General features: G+C 38.8%; 1 protein-coding gene across 1 annotated transcript in view; it reads left to right on the top strand.

Moving 5' to 3' along the window:
• USH2A (usherin) overlaps nucleotides 1–17,579 on the top strand; it is a 461,429-nt gene that overhangs the window by 414,877 nt on the left and 28,973 nt on the right. Inside the window, exons 58-60 of the mRNA XM_087718552.1 lie at nucleotides 12,301–12,528; nucleotides 14,548–16,064; nucleotides 16,527–16,842. Of these exons, the coding sequence (XP_087574678.1) occupies nucleotides 12,301–12,528; nucleotides 14,548–16,064; nucleotides 16,527–16,842 (2,061 nt within the window). The remainder of the gene's footprint in view (nucleotides 1–12,300; nucleotides 12,529–14,547; nucleotides 16,065–16,526; nucleotides 16,843–17,579) is intronic.

The raw sequence follows: 17,579 nt of genomic DNA, 5'->3' as shown, positions 1-17,579 counted from the left end.
AATTCTAATAGTCTGGAGAAGCAGACCAACACTGGCATCAAGGAAAAAGGTACTGTCATATTTAGCCTGCAAAACTGGGATGAAGGAGTTGATCATTTAAAAGGCCCCTGCTCCCTGAAAAACCAACTGAATGCCAAGTGCTAACTTGTAAAATGCTGCTCTTTTATGGGGCTTTGTTTTCAAGTCAAGGCAGGCAGTTCGCATTCTTGTTGGGACTGCTGCAAATCCCCAGCTGTCAAGGGGTGTCAGGGAAAGAAAATACAATTCACAGTCACAGTAAGTAATGTCTACTTTTAGGGTGTGATCAAATACTAGCTTCGTTGTTTTAACTGATGCCAAGTGCAGCTATTAAGGGGTGCCCCTGTATGTCCTTCATTCATTTCCAATAAGCTACATATGCTTCCCCTCCTTATGTTCTCGAGAATGCATGAGGGGCTTGTTCTCTCTGTGCTCCTAAATGCAAATAGGGGAAATGGTTACTGTTAAAATATTTCAAATGTCTTGGTAAAATTGGATTTTAATTCTTTTGATCAGTAGCTTTAAATTATTAAGGAACCATACAGCTGTATAGCAAAAGGAACAAAGCTAGAATTACTACCTGCATTGAAAAAAAATCTGTTCTATGTTTCTTTGATTAATGTAATGATCCATTTTTACACCTGCATAAAAATAATAGTTTTGTGTGTTTGTGTGCATACCCATGTTTTCCCCAAAATAAGACCGGATTTTATTTCCTTTTAGGCTTGAAAATAAACACTTGGGCTTATTTCCGGGAAGGTCTCTTTTTTTAGGTGCAGGAGGAGGCAAGCACAGTCACTTCATGGCTGCTGGGCCCCTTAACCATGGCCCATAGATCAGCTGATCCAGTGAGGGCCGGGAGTTCTGTCTCTCCAGGTGTCTGGAGATATTTCTAATGCACTCTTGCTAGCCTCAGCATTGCGCCAGGCAACCTTGCAGCCAAGGGCCACTCTGTTCCACAGCTCACTTTGTGCCTATGGAGCAGGGGGTGAGCACAGTTTGGGCTCTCCCAGACCTGGAGCTTGGGTGTTGCTTAGGCTGCTGCTACGATGAGGCAGAAAGCCATTTGGACCATTGGAATCAGCTCCCCCACCCCGCCTCTACCCTGCTGCTGCTTGAGAAAAGGACAGGCGATGGTGGAAGATTGTGGGAAGCGCATGCTTACGATAGAAGCAAAGCCCAGCTTGTCCCTTTCCAGAAATCAAATGTCTGTGTGTGTACGAGAGAGAATGAGAGTGAGAAAGAGAAACTATGGAGGGGAGTAACAAGAATTGTAGAAAATGCTGTTTGAAAGGGTTTCCTCGCTGCCATTTCTCTTCTCTGCTCCACCCACCTGCCCGTCCACTGCACCTGGGCCTGCCGGACATTGTCTGCCCCATATCACGCAGTGGGGAGGCTTCGGGACAGCGCCCTTCTAGCACTTACTCCCCTGGCAAAAATAAAGCTGAAGCAGGCGGGGGCCACGTGGGGCTCCTCCAATGAACTCCCCACCCCCAACCCACATTAGTGTGTGGTAGGATGCCAGCTGTGCCAGTATGCCGAAGCTCGCAGCAGTGCTGTCATTCATGTACGCAAAGCCACAACAAGCCTTTCAGTGTCCTGCTTCAAGAGGCTGCGGCGGCGGTATGATGAATCTCACAAATATTTGTTTCTGATATAGTTTGGGGGAGAGAAAGAAAGGCTTCTGCTGCTTCTGCTGCTTTTGTTACGTACAGCCAAAAGTTTGCAAAAGGCCAGAAGGTGAAATGCCAAACTCAACACATACTCACACCTCATGTATGAGCCGCCTCTGAGCAGGGAGGAGGCGGGGAATCCATTGGTGGAGCCCCACATGGCCCCCACCTACTTCATCTTCACTTTTGTCTAGCAGGTGCTAGAAGGGTACTGTTCCGAAGCCTTTCTGCTTGGTTTGTTACGGACAGTGTCCAGCAGGCTCAGGTGCAGTGGGCAGGCAGGTGGGTGGAGAAGAGAACAGAAATGGCAGAAAATAAACTCTTTCAAACAGCATGCCTGTGATTCTTGTTACTGCCCTCCATCATTTCTCTTTCTCTCTCTCTCTCTCTCTCTCTCTCTCTCTCTCTCTCTCTCTCTCTCTCTCTCTCTCTCTCTCTCTCTCTCTCTCTCACACACACACACACACACACACACACACATACAGACATTTGATCGCTTGAAACGGGCAGGCTGGTCTTTGCTTTTATTGTAGACAAGTGTTTCCCACAATCTTCCACATTTTCCTGTTCTTTTCTTAAGCAGCAGCAGCTGGGTAGAAGTGGGGGGAGCCAATTCTGATGGGCTGCATGGCTCTCCGCCTCATCATAGCAGCAGTCTAAGCAACACCCGAGCTACAGGCCTGGCGGAGCACAAAACATGCTCGATGCCTGCTCCATAGGCACAAGGTGAGCTTCAGAACAGAGGGGCCCTCGGCTGCAAGGTTGCCTGGTGCCATGGGCAGGGCTGGGCCAAGCAAGAGTGTGCTGGAAATATCTCCTGGCAGCTGGAGAGACAGAACTCTTGGCCCTTGCTGGATCAGCTGATCTGCAGGCTGCAGTTAAGGAACCCAGCAGCCATGATGTGACCGGGGAAAGGAAGGGCAGTCTCCTGTGCTGGCCACCCCCACCCCCTTCACTGTCACTTATTTTGGGGGTATGACGTATTTTCAGAGAAACATGGTTTATTGTCAGTGATATTCCATCTTCAAAGAAGCATTCAATTTATTTGGTTACATAAGTGGAAATGCTTATTGCCATCTGCACTTTTTACATTTGTGTTTGTATTAAAATAATAATATCAAATTTTAGAAATTATTATTCCTGATAAATTTGCATTCTCAAAGCAGCTAAAGTGTTTTTGGCTCCAGAAACATAATAGTGAGGCATATGATAAGTAGTAAGAACAGAACTCCGGAGTGATAGTTGTAGAAATGACTGGATCCCACCTGATCAATAGTTTTCTCATAACAAATTCAAAGACAACAAGCTTGTGTGACTTTGTGCAGTTTAAAAATTGGTGCAGAGAGCCTACCCACATACAACATTATTGACAAACATAGATCAATGCTAATTTTTTATATGTTTTCACCTGCATAAATATTTTGACCCAGTTTTCACCTTTGGGCCATTTCAAGGAGTCAAAGCAATCACAGATGGGCATACAAACTTGTCAAGATTTTAATGGGTAGTTTTGAAAATGCCTCTCTTATCTTTGAGGTGTTCTTGGCTTCAGTTCTTTCTGAAACGAAATTAAAATTATATTTTAAGATTAAACCATGCCTAAATTACATTCATTTATCTTGCCTTTAATGTTTTAAGTTTTTGTTTTACATCCTCAGTAACCTGCTTTACAATCATTACTTCTGGACATATTTCTGTATTTTCTTGTTCCTTTTAAGAAATACAAACCAGTAACTTAATTAGTGAATTAATTAAATGTTACCGGGTTGTTGTTTTTTTTTGTTATTAAAGAAAGTCAGAGAAAAGACTATGTTTGATAATCTTTCTAACTCAGCCCTAGGAACAAGGCAATGGCAAACCACATCCAAAAATCTTGCCAAAAAACAGCAGGCAATCACCAGGATTCAAGATTGTCTCAAATGCATCAAAAAACATGGCTGGGCATGTTTCCCATATTGTTTGAAAAAACTGCTTTGGAATCTATGGAAACATAGGTCCTTTCTGATACTTTTTAAAGCAGTCCAAAGTAAGAGGCAACTAGAGTGCTGATACTTTAATACTTAACGAGTTGTCACACATTTCCTGAGGCCACCTTGTTTCTCAAAGCGCAGGCCCATAGCAACACTCTATCCCCGTCTTGTGCTCCAAATAGCTGAAATCAATGAACTGATTTTGAACAGCTTCATGCAGACTCCAATTACCTCTCCATGCCCGGCTTTCTGGAGATGCTGATTTGATGCCTATTCTATCAACGGAGGATGTATCTTCTTCCCATTAGAGGAAGTGTGATCTTTTTGCAGTTGATTAAGAGCAAGGGCAAGGTGATAATAGTAAAAATGGCAAATTAACCCTTAAGCCAAATGCTTCCCACCGGGAGTTTAGAGCAAAGTATTCTGTCTGTATATAACGGAAATTATTATTTGTTTGAGTGGTGGCTAGGAGCAGACAGAGAGATTTGTGAGTGAAACCAGCTATCTTTGATAGAAGTTTGAATGTATGCAACATGAAATATGACTTTTTCCCCCTCTGATGATAGGGCGCAAAGAAAAAATATCTGCTGTGAATTCCACATGGTGTCAGGAAGGGCACCCAGCCAGTAAATGCTAGCTCCATTCAGTCACCCTGACTCTACCCTGAATTAAGGAATTAGAAGGTCATAAAAAGAGAGTTTTTATATAATAAAAAGCAGTATTTCTCAAGCTGCTTTTTGTGTGGACTTCAACTTCCAAAATTCCACAGCCAGCATTTATACTGTACAGTAGTAAAAGTGTTGGACCATTAGCAGGGAGACTCAAGATGTGGTAGGGAACTGTGACTTTGGGCCAATCAGTCCAGCTTAGCCCATATCAGTGCCAGGTTCTGCAATAGCAATAAACAAAATGTCTTATTGTATCATGCGTTTTTACCTTCACCATAAAATCTAATGAGTACTGTTTAAAAAGAAGCAGAAGGGAATAATCTCTAAGAAACCCAAACCATTTCATGCATATATAAAGGAAAAGGAGACTGGAGTTGAAAGTGTATGGTTCTTTGCTGCCCAGAGTTGTTAGGAATTGGGCAACATATAGATTTAATAAAATAATAATGATACAGTCAACAGTGCCTGGTTCTCCTTACATCAAGGAAGACTGCAGCCTTACTATCTTATTGGGCATAAGCTTTTATTGCCCACAGCTGGATTCAAATTTAACTAGGCACATTTAGGTTTGTACTGTGCAAATAGCAATTCATTCAAATATCGTTATAGAAGGAAAACATGTCTCCATAGATAGTTTTGAATTGGCTTAGGGGAAAAGGATGAGACCTAGAAGTGTTTAATTCTCTGTAGGATAGCTACAGATTTATACATCCTTAAACTGGAAGAAACTGACACTGGATCCAGTGAAAAAGATGTGACTGAAGCTGTCCTTATTTTGGAAATGCTATTTATGGAGTGACTCTATCTAAGGTGGAATATGGTTGTAGAAGCTTTTCTCAGAATCAGGATGTAAAAGATCTACTCATAAAATAAGCATATTGGTTTAAAGACAGAGAAATCATTTTTGGCTCTTTTGTTTGGTTTAACCTATGTGAAGACTGTCTCTTTAGAGCTTAGAAGATAAGAAACATAATTGATGAGGAAAGGTGATAGCAAAAAATAGCCAATAGAAATAAAATACATTAAAAATGTCTCCTTGTGTTTAGCTGACTCCTGGTGGCATCAGAGTGTGTGAAAGACAGAGTGTGGTATATGTATTTTTTTTCCAGAAGTAGTTTGCTATTGTCTGTTTTCTGGAACTGAAAGGAAGTGACTAACCCAAGGTCATCCAGATGGTTTTGTGTTTAAGGCAGAACTAGAATCCATGGTCTTCTAGTTTATAACCCAATGCCTTAACTACTACACCAAACTGACTCTCTTTTTTGACTTAATACTCATACTTCTGATGACTGTCCCTAAAAGGTTTGGAGACCACATAGATATCAGAGTATCCTGAAGGGCCTCATTCTTGAAAGGCTAATTACCATAGAATTAACTCAGTGTAGAAGCCCCACACCTTAAAGTCCTTTCAAGTAGAGAATACTTTCAATACCAAAGCCAGGAGGGGCTGAACAAATATGCAGGAAACAGGGCTAATATATAATCATTATACTGTAGGCTTCACCAAAGCTCTTCACCCTGGTTGCTGCCATGTGGCAAGATGATCTCTCGTCACTTGGTCCAGCTCCTGCTGACCCAACAGTTTGAAAGCAAGAGACCAAAGTAAATAGATGGGTTCCACTTAGGTGGGCAAGTTAACAAGGACAGCAAACGCAACCAAAGCTCTAGAGGGCTTATGGTCCAGAACTTAATGAGAATTTGCAAGTTGCCTATTTCTATCAGGAATTGAAAATCCATATGTTGTATATAGACAGGAAGTAATAAACTATGCCCATCACAACTGATAAGTCCAATCATAATAAATAATGGTTTTATAGTTGGTATCATCCTAATTAACTAGTTATCTGCAAATTATAATTATGGTTATTGGACATAAAAATTAGGAATCCAAAGATATACTGTGTGACAAGCCAGTGAGATAAGTTTTGCAAGGAAAATAAAAACATCATGCAGTTGAGAAATCAGGAAAGAACAGTCTAGCTGTTGATAGGTCAGGATTAAATGTAAAACTGAAAAAAGTGTATAACAATATTCAGGCTGAACTAAAGACATAATTGTACTTAATATACATGTTTTCAAAACAGCACCAAGAGCTGAGAGATTCATGGAATATGGTACGCAGAGCTGCTCTTTGTAGATAACACAGGTCAAGTCCATATGGGATTTCAACTAGAAAGTTCTCAGAGTGCCATCACATCACAACTCTCTACTTTGATCAGGACCTATGAAAAGTGGCTCTCTTCACAGACAACTTTTTTGAAGACAATCTGAGATCTTTCATATGGCAGCCTTCTGCTTTGGTCACCCCTCATCTTTTTCAGTTCAGAGACAGGGAGTTCCTGCCTGCCTCTCTGTCTCTGCTGGTCTTCAGTTTTCCCAGTTCAGTAATTCAAAGGATGGGTAAAGACAGCTCCCCAAGGAGTCTTAGATTCAAGTTGCTTCACAGAGGAGTTCAGTTCTTTTTCTCTGTGCTTTTCCTCACAGATGCTATTGGCAATTCTGTCAGGAGAAATTGCAGTTTCAAGAGAGCAGTTCTCACCAGTACTTTGAAATGGGGACTAAAAGATATATGTGTATTGTGGTCCTTTTTCTACCCCCCCCCCTCTCCATCCTACAACCTTTATTCTTTAAATAAATATAATGATGTATTAATTGTGATCATAAATTTACTATGTAATTTAATTATTTACTGAATTTACTGTATATCCCAACTTTGTCTCCAAAATTATGATCTGCATCTTATAGAAATATAATGAAACACAATTAACTGATTGATGCATCTTGCATTGTGTTTAAGCTCGCCCTGTGTATTTTGAGACTCTTTTTTAACCTCTCCAGTAGTCAACAAAGTTTTTCTAAGCTATCTTGAAGTTATGTAGATATTCTTTAGATTATTATAGAAAGAATGGCAATTGTTCATTCTCTAAAATTAACTTCTTTATATTACATGTTTATTTCATGAGCATATATTCACATGCATAAATATCTACAATGAACCATGAGCTTTATATATGGCATATGCTGTATACTTTTCTGTTGTTCTGTAACCAAAGTTCTTAATTTTTGATCAGAAACAATCATTTAACTTCATGTGCTCATTCCATTTCCTCCACTAAATCTTAAGATGCAAATTGTAGATTGTAGGCTTTTAAAAGTTCAGTTGCTGAAGCCTAATAGATAACTCTTTTCATAAAACACTGTTAATATGGTCTGCATCCGATTGTAAAGCTAATTTTAATAGTGTTTTGTGCCAGCATAATTTCTGATGCCAGATTGTTATGCCAAGCATGAACTTCAATTTGAACTCCGTATTTTAACCCACAGTCCATAATTTTGCATTGGGTTCTACAAGTTCCCTTTGGCTATGGCAGTTTGAATGCTTCCACTTTCAAGGATCTAAGCCATAAATGTTTATTAAAAGAATCTATAATGAAATCATTTTTGTTATTTTTTTAATGGCTGCCTTGAGTATGTTGGATGACTGAACGCTGGTTGTTAATCATTAAGTACTCATGGTATAAAAACTGTTTGATAGTATTGCCATCTAGGGGACTAAACTGGATTCTCCATACTGAAATAAACTGTAATTGAACAGGTGCTACTATTGACAATATGCATATGTTTTTCTTTAAAGCACACATGCTTCTGGGGCTTTTTATGAGAAAAGATATAGCTAAATATCCCCAAGTATTTATGTTTGTGTGTGTGTGTGTTTGAGTTCATTTCTTTATTCTCTTAATCTGTTCAGATCCCTGAGTTTTTAAGTGATCATAAAGGACTTTTTAAAACTAGGTCACCTGTCAGATGGAAAATGTAATAACCTGTAGTATTGTAGCACTTTGTTTTACATGTCTATTAGTTATTTGTAATCTCTATTACTGAGAATCTTGCTGTGACTGCTATGCAAATCACCTCTAATTTGAATCATCTTCAAGATTTGAAGAAAGAATTATTCGATTTGAGTTCGCAATTCAAGGGCACAGCAGTTTGATCCAAACTAAAATTAACATTAGATTTTTTTTTTTTAAAAAAAACAACCTGTATACAAACTATAATGAGGAGGCACCAGAATGAAGACAGTCATTTTTGGCTCAGTGTGATGAAGACATCACATCTGATAGATCCTTTGGAAACTATTAATCCTGCCAAGTACTGTTTGAAATGCTCAAGGATTTTCCTGCAATGCCTTTTTGATGCAAAGATATGAAAGGAGAGCACTGGCTTTGAGATGTCAGAAGCATTGGTATAGCTGTTGGCAGGTTTGGTTTCTTTGAAGGACCTGTCATCACTGACAAACTGCAGCACTGTGCCTTAGGTATATAGGTCCTCATTTAACAACCACTTGTTCCATGGCTGTTAAACCTTACAACAACACTGTATGAATGGTAGTTGCACTTCTGCTGGTTGCAGCATCCATGCAGTCACGTGATTGTGATCTGGGTACTTGGTGCTCAGCCTGCCATTATGATGTCTCAGCATCCCATGGGCCAATGTGGACAACCTATATTAGCAGAATGAGCAGACACAGCTGGCATAGTGATATGCAATAGACACAGAGAGCTACAGAAAAAAGAGAGGCATTTTAGTTTTGCCAGACCCATTTTCAAGTAGTAAATGTTTAGTTCAGCACCTCTGAGTGTTGCCTTGCAATCTATTTAGTCATCCTCAGTCCCAGTCACAGAACATCAAAGTAAAGTGTGAAACAAAGAGTGGGGGTCTTGAGCCCCTAAACTGAGACCTGAGCTGTGCATCCCAATCCCAATGTGTTTCCAAACCAACATAGAAGTTATTCAATGGGTATGATTACAATAAAGAAGCTAAGACAGGAGAAAATGAATGAACCCAAGTGTTAGCCTTGCCATTTTGGAGAGATACTGCTAGGCAGAGATCTTAATGAGATAAAAAGATAATAAATATCATTAGCCAGATGTTCCTGCCAATATCAGAAAACCTGCAACAGTCACACCACTCAACTTACTCTGCTTCCCCACACCAAGGATCTCCACATTTTCTATTCACTGTCCTGCTAATGACAGTGGGACCTAATGAATTTGGTGGACAGAAGATAGTGGGCTACATATAGTTTTGAGATGCAAATATTTCCCTTGCAACTCACAGTATAAAGTAGTTGGGGAAGTATAGTCAAAAGACACAATTGTGCTGAAGCAACTACAATTTCCCCAAATTTCATTCTCACCAGAATGATAAGTCTGGCATTCTTTAAGTATTGATTCAATTGTTGCCCTATACATTCCAGTTTTGCCCAACTGAAGGTTAAAAACAAACAGATATAAGAATTTTAATAGGGTTTACATATATATATTACAAGCTAAATAGATTTCAGCATTTTGAGTAGATATAGTCACAATGGGACTTTTAAACCTTTGTTTTTCTTTGGTAGTTTAACGATCTAGCTGGAGATTTTCCAGCTTGCTTTTGCTAATTAATTTCAAACTTGCCTCTTGTATTTTCCTTTCATTGTTTTTAGACCACAGGCTTGGGACCTGCAGCATTTCCATTTTTTCCTCTTCATTGGAAATCAGAAGTGGCTTCAGCACTGTTTCTCCAAAGAGACAAGGAAAGGCAGCACTTGGAAAAAATAAATTTTGTTTTAGGTTTTAATTTGAGTTTCCTGGTTTATAATAACAACAACTCCTACACGATTTTCAGTACAGTGAATTTTGAAGAAAATAAAAATAAATTGAGCAATAGCAAAAGAAGAGCAGTCTTGTCCCTAGATCTTAGATTGAGCAATTTTGGGATCCTGTCCATAGGTATAATAAAAATAAAATCTGTAAATCTCACTAGAAAAATCTTCCCCGGAAGCATTCTAGGATTGCAGTAAAGGAGAAATGCACAGTTCTCTCTAACCTTTACCGAACTTAATGGGTCTTTTAAATAAATGTGAATGGAATGAATTTAAACAAAAGTCCATTGACATCTGCATCCGATTGATAGAGTGCTTTTTGCAAATTTAAGTCTATTAGCTGAGGAAGTTTTACTCATCTTTGCAAAGTATGAAAAGCAAAAAATTCATATTTAGCCACCGCAACCCCTTGCATTCATCATTATTATTCTCATAGGAGTTTACCTTCTTCAACATGGGAGGGGTAACAAATAATTGTCATTGAACAGTATATTTGTAATCAGTCATGGTGGGTTTTGAGCTTTAATATTCAAAATGGACATTCAAATGCTATGTTATATTTATCTAAAATGGAAACTCATTGTTGTGGGAAAATAACTATTAAATATTTATTATGTAACTTTTAATATTTAAAAAAAGATTATTTTTCTGCAAAAAAAGAGATTATTTTTTCATCTTGCCGCTTACCAGATATTTAAATATTTAGCAGCTTGGAAGTGTGGCTTTTAGCTACTTAACTAAAACCAAGAAATTGAGTCTTTTTTTAATGAAGTAATCATAAGGGGATGTATCTAATCACCATCAAAAGGAAAGGTGTGTAAAGAATTCTAAATGCAAATATTATGAGAGAGTTGAGATGTTTTCTTTCGGTAGAAATGTGCCAGAATTACAGTTGATTCTGAAGCCAGTTTTGAATGGGCATTAAAAATGTCAGGAGACTCTTTGCTAAATGTGCCCAAGTAGTAACTCAAACATGCATTTCCATGAGCCTACGCAGTTACCAAATGTACCCTAGAAAAGGCACACTTCATTTAAGGAGCTGCAAAGAGGTATAGTGAGGCTACCCATACAGGATTCAAAGCATCCTTACCCACTTTGTTTTCAAATATGCACATTCCTGGCCTGGAGTTTCAGAGGTTCATCTCTCAGGAGAGGCCTTCTCTCACTTCCTTGTGAACTGTACCATTTAGTCTGCCATCTGAAAAGAAAGTGAGTATCAGGCCTGCAGTCATATTCCTTTCTGGATCTTTGACCACACTCTCTCTTATTTTACTATGCTGTTTCATTAGTGGGGAATTGGGAGGGGGAATAGTAAGGAGAAGAATGTGATGTTGTCAAAATGAAATTCCTTTCTAGCATCCAAAGTCCTCCTTTGTCTTTGCACCTCTGCGCCTGACTGGAACTGGATGGGTGGAACTGCCAGCGTGGCAGTGGAAGATTGGACCATGTGATGGATTTATGGGTGTGGGGGCAAGATCACGAACTTTCAGATTCATGTTTTCACAGATGTGCCAACATGACTCTCTTAATAAATTGGAACTTTGAGCAATACTTTGTTTGGGACTCTGATTTAATTTTGGATGTTATTTGGAACACTGACATTAACCCGAATCTCCCTTAAAATACTTAATCGACTATCCCAAGCTTGGGAAGCTGTTAGGGGTACTGAATCCCAGTTCTGACCCAACCTTAGGCAGTACAAAATTTCAGTGAAGATGGAAGAAGAAAAGAAAGCAGTGACAGTGAGACCTTCTTCTTCAGCCAAGTCACTTAAATCAATCTAATAATTGATTGACTGATAATGTGTCATCAAGTTGGTGTTAATTCTTAGCAACCACATAGATCGATATCATTTGTCAGTGATCAATGATCTGTCCCTAACCTGATTCTTTAGGACTCCCAGTGGAGTTGAACAGTATTTTAAACCATTTTTATTCGGCTTTTAGATGTTTACATTTTAATTTAGGGTGTTACTGATGATGAAGATACACTGCTTCATATTTTTTTAAAAGCCCCAGAAAGCATAGACTGTAATGGGAGAAGAGAAAAATTATGTAGCATGATGGTGGCAGAGAATAGTAAAACAGAATAATTTTATGACCAAAAAGTACATTTTTGACTCAAGACCTACAGACATTAGTGGAGTCCATTCAATATTACTGTACATGCTTATGAGAGTACATTGTAATCAATCTTATAAAAACTACTTCCACATAAACTCTTTTATATGTCTAGTTGATAGTGTAGGATATTTTGTTTTGTAAATGCTTGATCTTCAGGCAAATCACACATCAAAATCACAAGTTTGTCTCTTTTATCTACAGGGAGAGATGTATCAAACTTACTTGTTTGGTTTGAAACCGTATACAACCTACTACATTCATATTGTTGCTGTCAATAATGCTGGCCAAGTTGCTAGTCCTTGGACTTCAGTGCGCACCCTGGAAGCTTCTCCAAGTGGCCTAAGCAACTTTACAGTGGACAAGAAAGAGAATGGCAGGGCATTATTACTCAGATGGCCAGAGCCTTCCAAACCCAATGGTAATATTAAGGTAATTGAATCTTAGTTCATCAAAGTGGAACAGAAACATTGTGGAGAAAGTCGTGATGTAAAAGTCATTAGTGCTCTAGTATATTATGAATGTTTTAATTTGCAATACTGCAAACCTTTAATGTAGAACTTCATGAGTTCTCTCAATTGTAGTTCACTTATAATATAGTGATAGGCCATACAATGGCACCTTGGTACTCCTCATTAATTGATGCCAAGAATTGCAATGAGTACCAAAAATGATGAGAACCAAACAAATTTTTCCTATAGGAAATAATAGTGAATCACAAAGCAGCCAACACTAACAAGTTCTAGCTTGTGCTTTGAGTACCAAACAAATGATGAGTACTAGGACAAAATGTTCATATTAAAATGTATTGAGAAGTTTCTTGATAAGAAGCAAAATGACTTCAAGGAAAAATAAAGAAAGTCCAGTTGCCTTTTGAAAAAGCACCTTTGAGATAACCATGACATGGATGATTGAGAATCTCCACAGACCTCCAATCATTACACTTACATAAAAGAATCATCTGTAGGATTTAAAGACTTACCAGTTTTAGTTAGCTTATGTTAGTTTATGTTAGCCTAACATCTGTGAATATGTCCTTGTTCTAGGAAGCATCTCCAGGATACTTTCTGCTGTGTGTGTTTTTTTCCTTCTCCCCTCTGCTGGTCTTTATCAGGAAGGAGATATTGTATTATTTTACCCTTTTTACTAGAGACTTTCATTTTAAAATAAAGATGACACTGTTAAAGTATACTTTTTAAAAAAATATTGAAAATATGTGATTGCTTTTAGCACCTTAGAGATTTTTCACAGTCCTTTGCAATGGTCATTTAAAGCCTTAACCCCAGCTCTTTTCCTCATTTAAAAATCAAGACTTGGTTTAAAAATCTATGTATCCATCCATAATTAAATCAGACTGAACTAAGTAGATCCTTCTTAGAGCTTTTCAGTACTGCCAATATAAGACATTTTCATGTCTTTCTTCCAAGCAACAGGATAGCAATTCATCTAAAAGGTCAAACACTGAGCTTTCCAGTATCCTCAGAAATAATCCAAATCTAATGCTTAGCCCATTAACTTTGGATCTATATGTACATCTTGATTTTCCTCAGTGAGTCCTTCAGTTTTCAGCATTAAAATAATGTTGAGTATAAAATGCAAGCGTTCTCAGCCTATTGAATCTACTTAAGGTACTGGCCCTTGAATGGGAAAACCCAAGTTGTAGCCCTGCCTTAGGCACAAAGCTACCTGGGTGATTTGGTGTCAGTCACTCTCCCTCAGCCCTTGGAAAAAGACAATGGCAAACCACAGCTAAAAGTGTTGACAAGAAGGAATTAGCCTACAGGAATTAACACTAACTCAATGCAGGGCTGTCTTAACGCATGGGCCTTATGGGCACTTGCCCATTGCTCCCATACTAGGGGGGCGGCAATACTAATCTATGTATGTTAACCCTTCAATGCACCTTGTATCAAGTAAATACAGCAACTGTATGGCTTACTGAGTATTATTGTATTTTTCAAGCCTCGTGTGTTGTTCAAATGTTTATCACATTGATTAGCTGTTGCTGCACAACATGTCTTTAATGTTCCAACATCCAAATATGTTTAATTTTATTGACCATTTACATTTTTATTCCAGTGAGTAGTTGTCATGGGGGCCCCACTACACTGCTTTGCCCTGGGCCCATAATGCTGTTAAGACAGCCCTGATTCAATGGTGCCTGCATATAACATGTGCACAAAAGTGAGCAGAGTAAAACTTTTTTACCAAAGAAAAGAGAGGTGGGTAGGCGAAGCATCAAAATGAATACTTTCTTCATGCTTTTTATTTTTCCTACTGGATCTTTAATGAACCCCCTGTTTTTACAATATCCAAAGAGCAGCAGGGATGGGCTGCCAATGGAGCCTATGAAAAGTTATTATACCTATTTGGGAGGTTGTAGTAGTTTAAAAAGTTGCCTGATGAGGCAACTAATGGTCTTGCTGCTAATGTATGGACATTTTCTTTCAGATTTACAATATTTTCAATGATGATAATCTAGAATATAGTGGTTTGTCTCGTCAGTTCCTCTTCAGACGTCTTGAGCCCTTCACTGAGTACACTCTCCTTCTTGAAGCTTGTACAGCAGCTGGTTGCACTCGCTCTTCGCCACAGCAAATTTGGACAGATGCAGCCCCTCCTGCTTCTCAAATGGCTCCCGTGATCCATTCGGTGAATGCAACCAGCATTGAACTGAGCTGGTCTGAGCCAATTAATTCAAATGGAAAAATAATGCGCTATGAAGTTATTCACAGACACACCAAAGAAAATGCTTCAGAGGAAAATAGCACAACAGAAGAAGAGGACATTGTTTTCACAGAATATAACACTGGGAGTAATGCATTTGTATATCATGCTCAGCATTTGCAGCCATGGACTACATATGAATATAAAATACGTGCCTGGAATTCAGCAGGCTACACTGATAGTCCTTGGTCTGCTGCAAAAACCAGCCAAGCTGCCCCAGAAGGCATGGCTGCTCCCATGTTAACTTTTATCCCTCAAAATCCCAGCAAAATGTGGATTTCATGGTCACTCCCAGAAAAAAGCAATGGTGTTCTGCTGTCATATAAGCTCCAAAGAAATGATGTTCCCTATCCTTTTAGCTTTGATGCTTCAACCTTCAATTACACTGATGAAGATTTGCTTCCGTATACAGAATACAATTATGTAATAACTGCTTGCACCCTGGAAGGGTGCTGCTCTAGTGACCATTCCAGAATACGGACATTAGAGGCACCTCCAGCAATAGTCAGCCCTCCTACTCTAGAAGGTATACATTCAACCCAGATTAATGTATCTTGGTCACCACCCCAAATTCAAAATGGTGAAATCGTAAAGTACATTTTAAAGCTGAATGGTGAAGAACAATATGTTGGAAAGAGTTTATTCAAGACAGTAGTGAATCTACAACCTTATGCTAAATATGACATCACATTGGTTGCCTGTACCAATGGAGGCTGCACTGCTAGTGCATCCCAATCTGCTTGGACAATGGAAGCCTCTCCTCTTAACTTAGATCCCCCTAAGTTACTAGTGACAGATTCAGAATCTCTAGAAATTACATGGAAAGCTCCCAATAATCCAAATGGTAAAATCCAGATTTATGAGCTAAGGAGAAATGGATTGCTGGTTTATTCAGGTCTAGATACACACTATAAAGACTTTATGTTAACTCCTGGAATGGAATACATCTATACTGTTACTGCAAACAACAGCCAAGGGAGTGTCACCAGTCAAATAGCTAAGATAAGAACTGATCCTTCTGCCCCATCTGGAATGTCTCCACCTCTGTTGCATCCATGGACCTCACAGACAATTTTGGTTATTTGGGATCCTCCAGCAAAGATTAATGGTAACCTGATCAATTATACTATCATTCTTCGGGAGCCTATTAAATCACAAAAGAAAGTGATTTATCTGGATTCATTCCATGATTCTTTTGGAAGACGATCTTACAACTTAACAGAACTAAAACCTTATCAAAGGTAAGTTGTAAGCATATGCTGTAATGAGTAAATGAGGAGCGAATTCTTGTATTTTAGAACCTAAATTGATTTCTCAAGGCATAAGATTAGCTCACTGCATCCATGAAAAAGCTGGGGGGTGCATGCATATTTGTTTGTCCATTGTAAGAATTGTTGACTAAATTTACTTAGTCAATCCGGTTGTTTTTCTTTTATAGCTAGCCTGTGCCAATCTAACAAATTTAGTGTTGTGTTATTTTCTGTCCAGATGAAAGTATCCCAATATTTTCAGTTCATATGATTAGATTCTTATTCACCAAAAGATATTAAATTACAGTCCAGTCTTTTTAAGGAATGCATTTCTTCTTTGTTTGAATATCTGCAAACTTAAGTCTTGTGGAACATATATGCACTTTATGTTACCTTTATATGTAGTGCAAAGCCTAGATTCTACTGCCTCATTTGTGGTTTGTGTTTGCAAAGGTACGAAGTACAAGTACAAGCTTGCGGTCTTCTCGGCTGCACTCACAGTGAATGGTCATCCGCACAAACTCTTGAAGCACCCCCTGAAATACAGCCAGCTCCTTTCATAGATGTCCAGTCAAGTCCTGATGGATTCCAGACTGTTCTTTCCATTGTGTGGACTGGCCCAAAGCACCCAAATGGAGACATCTTACATTATGAGCTTTATCGAAGACAGTCAGTACCCAATCAACACAATGTCAGCCTTGTTTATAATGGTTCATCCACTTCATTCAAAGATGACACACTCTTGCCTTTCACCGAATATGAATATCAGGTATGAAAATGGGAGATTGCTGTGAATATTTCTGGGCATCTTGCTGGGAAATTCTCTTTATCAAATAGTTAATATACAGTATCTTAGCAATGATATTATTCGCTCTAACAACTATTAGGGATCACAGTGCTTCGAGATGGCATAGCAATTCCTCTTTATACATGAACTTGTTTTGTGATATAGTGAAGCTGACAGATTCCCAGGGGCATGATGCTGAATGGATATGAGTGCCTTCTACTCCAGTTCTGATGCAGATGTTACTCTTTTCTGCACAGGGTCTAGACATATACAAATTGGGGAAGGGGGAGTTGGTGTGTATCTATTTCTCTGTCTTGTCTTGTTGACTGACTTAGTCCCAATAAAGAGTACTTCAGTTAACATATTATCTGAGTGATATAACATATCCAGAGGCCTCTTAGACTTGTCACAACCAAGATGCAACAATGGTTCCTTAATTCCAGTAATTATTCCTAGTGTTTTTTGAACTGGATAAATTGGGACCTTGGGAACTTGGACAAGTTTTTTCACCAAACATTTTTGGATGCCTCTTGTGATTCTGCATAATTACATGTGGGGTATAGATGGCTGCACATGGCAAGTTTCAGAGGAATGCTTGCTATCACGGGAAAGCCTCTGATTCATCACTGATGATGGCTCTTCAATTATTTGCTTTCCTATTTCTATTGATGCCATTTTCTTTGAGCTTTGACAAGTTAACAATTAGAATGCTTTCTGGA

The sequence above is a fragment of the Thamnophis sirtalis genome, unplaced genomic scaffold (genome assembly GCF_051295495.1).
Source record: "Thamnophis sirtalis isolate CommonGarterSnake01/CBP01778 unplaced genomic scaffold, rThaSir2_p1.2 scaffold_6, whole genome shotgun sequence".
In the NCBI taxonomy this organism is placed as follows: domain Eukaryota; kingdom Metazoa; phylum Chordata; class Lepidosauria; order Squamata; family Natricidae; genus Thamnophis; species Thamnophis sirtalis.
This window is presented reverse-complemented; position numbering and strand designations above follow the sequence as displayed.